Here is a 1,832-nt window from a genome sequence, read left to right as displayed (position 1 = left end):
TTTCGGGTACCGTAAAATAGCTCTATTAAACTTGTTGTAATTAGGCACTCCCAAAGTAATTTAAGCGCCTGCCTTTCATGAAAAAGCAAGCATAGCGTTTCCCACTTTAAGGGCAAATGTTATTCATCCTGTTAATTACATGCACCTTATTCAAATCCAGAAATAAGCAAGTGTTGGGCATCTTGTTAACTACGTACTTTTATCGATCAATCGGCCCCGTTTAGAAACTGATGGAGTAGGCCGGCGACTTGTCCGTGTTGAACAGTCCAAAGTGCTTCTCCGTCTCGGCCCCGCCCTTCTTGTCCTCGTTGAACATGGCGAATACGAACGCCTCCATGGCCCCAGGCCTCTTGGGCGTCCCTTGCCCGACATGGTTGATCAGGTTCTGGTTGTACGTCTGCGCGTTGGCCACGCTCGCCGCGGTGCCCCCGTCCGACGGCCACCCGCTCTCCGACACGACGACGGCGACGCCTCCTGCCCCGGCGCTCTCGAGCGCGGAGTAGAACGTGTCGACGAGGGCGTCGAAGAGGTTCTGGTACCCGTTCCCCTCGTCCTGCACGACCGTTCCCTGCGCGGTGAAGAGGGCGTAGCCGATGTCCATCCCCGGCGTCCCCACGTAGGAGAAGTAAGGGTACACGTTGGCGAGGAGCGGCGCGCCGGTGCTGGCCAGGTACTGCGCAATGGGCGTCATGTAGGAGGACGCGTCGGAGGAGAAGGCGCCCTTGGATGGAGGGTACCCAACGGTCACGCCCTGCGAAACCGCCGTGGACACCTTGATGCCGCCGAGGCCGGCCGCCGACAGCGCGCTGTTGAGGTTCTGCATGGCCGGGAGGATGCTCGCCGCGTCGCCGCCCGACACCTCGTTGCCGACGGCGATGTACCTGATGTTGACGGCGCCCTGGTAGGGCACCACGTTGGCCTGGACCCAGGCGGAAGCGGCGGCCGGGTCGGAGGCGAGGGAGCCGAGCTGGTCGTTGCCCACGTCCATGATGACGCCGATGTTGGTGCCGCTGAGAGCCCGGAGGGCGTCGCCGTCGGGGTAGTAGATTCGCACGGCGCTGATCCCGTTGGATTTGTAGAGCTCCACCACGTCGCTCGCCGACGGCAGGCCGTCGCCGTTCACGCCGTAGCAGACGCCAATCGATTCTACTGCATGCAGTTGAATACATGAATAATTTTTAAAAGTGCAATGAAATGTGCAAGTAGAGAGAGTGAGTCACAGCACTACTTGTTCGTGTTAAATTTCAAACAGAATACTATCGTTTCACTATCCGTCAAAAAATACTATCGGTTCAGTCGCCTCAGACTCAGAGATCTGAATTACCTGCAGGAATGGCTGCAAGCACTCCAAGGGCCATTGCCGCGGCAAGCATGTAGGCAGCGCCATGCTCTGCCATCATCTCTCTCTCTCTGCCGCGCGCGCAACCACGTACGAGTATTTAGAGCTAGATCTTCTCCTTAAACTCTCTCTAGCTGCTGCTACGTACCAGACGTACGTGCCAACGTTTTGCATGCATTGCACGAAACATTCACCTCCTATATATACACACGCACACAAACACAAGCTTGTACTGAAGTAATGACTTGTGGGTACTGCTAGCGCCTACCGGCTAGCGGGTTTGGCACGCACGGTACCCGTTGCCAGGTCCTTTCGAGCTACTCCTACTCCATTTCTGATGTCCCGTCCCTCGCCAGCCAGCCAGACAGGCCTTTGCTTGACCGGTTGACCAGTACACGCCGTTTGCGCCGGGCTAGTGCAACACCGGAAGTCCGGAACTGATGGAATTGACGCGGGAATGTCACGGTCTGATTCGATCGATCGGCCTAAATTT

At 57.0% G+C, this 1,832-nt stretch overlaps 1 protein-coding gene across 2 annotated transcripts; it reads right to left on the bottom strand.

The window, feature by feature from the left end:
- Positions 1-1,535, bottom strand: LOC100843357 (glucan endo-1,3-beta-glucosidase, acidic isoform). 2 transcript variants are annotated; one of them, XM_014899527.2, is made up of 2 exons: positions 1,325-1,535; positions 1-1,146 (listed from the first exon to the last, which is right to left on the bottom strand). In XM_014899527.2, the coding sequence occupies exons 1-2, from the start codon at positions 1,398-1,400 to the stop codon at positions 221-223; spliced, it is 1,002 nt and encodes a 333-aa protein (XP_014755013.1). In that variant the 5' UTR covers positions 1,401-1,535; the 3' UTR covers positions 1-220. The 2 variants fall into 2 exon arrangements, with proteins under 2 accessions (XP_014755013.1, XP_003569324.2); XM_003569276.4 differs by having other exon boundaries at positions 1-1,149; positions 1,325-1,534.
- Positions 1,536-1,832: the final 297 nt, after the last annotated feature.

This window comes from Brachypodium distachyon, chromosome 2, assembly GCF_000005505.3.
Source record: "Brachypodium distachyon strain Bd21 chromosome 2, Brachypodium_distachyon_v3.0, whole genome shotgun sequence".
NCBI lineage: Eukaryota > Viridiplantae > Streptophyta > Magnoliopsida > Poales > Poaceae > Brachypodium > Brachypodium distachyon.
This window is presented reverse-complemented; position numbering and strand designations above follow the sequence as displayed.

Bases quoted from the DNA above. Each gene is read 5' to 3' on its own strand.
- LOC100843357 (XM_003569276.4), bottom strand. From the start codon at position 1,400: ATGATGGCAGAGCATGGCGCTGCCTACATGCTTGCCGCGGCAATGGCC. The intron at 1,150-1,324 runs GTAATTCAGATC...AACTGCATGCAG, and splicing joins GCTTGCAGCCATTCCTGCAG to TAGAATCGATTGGCGTCTGC.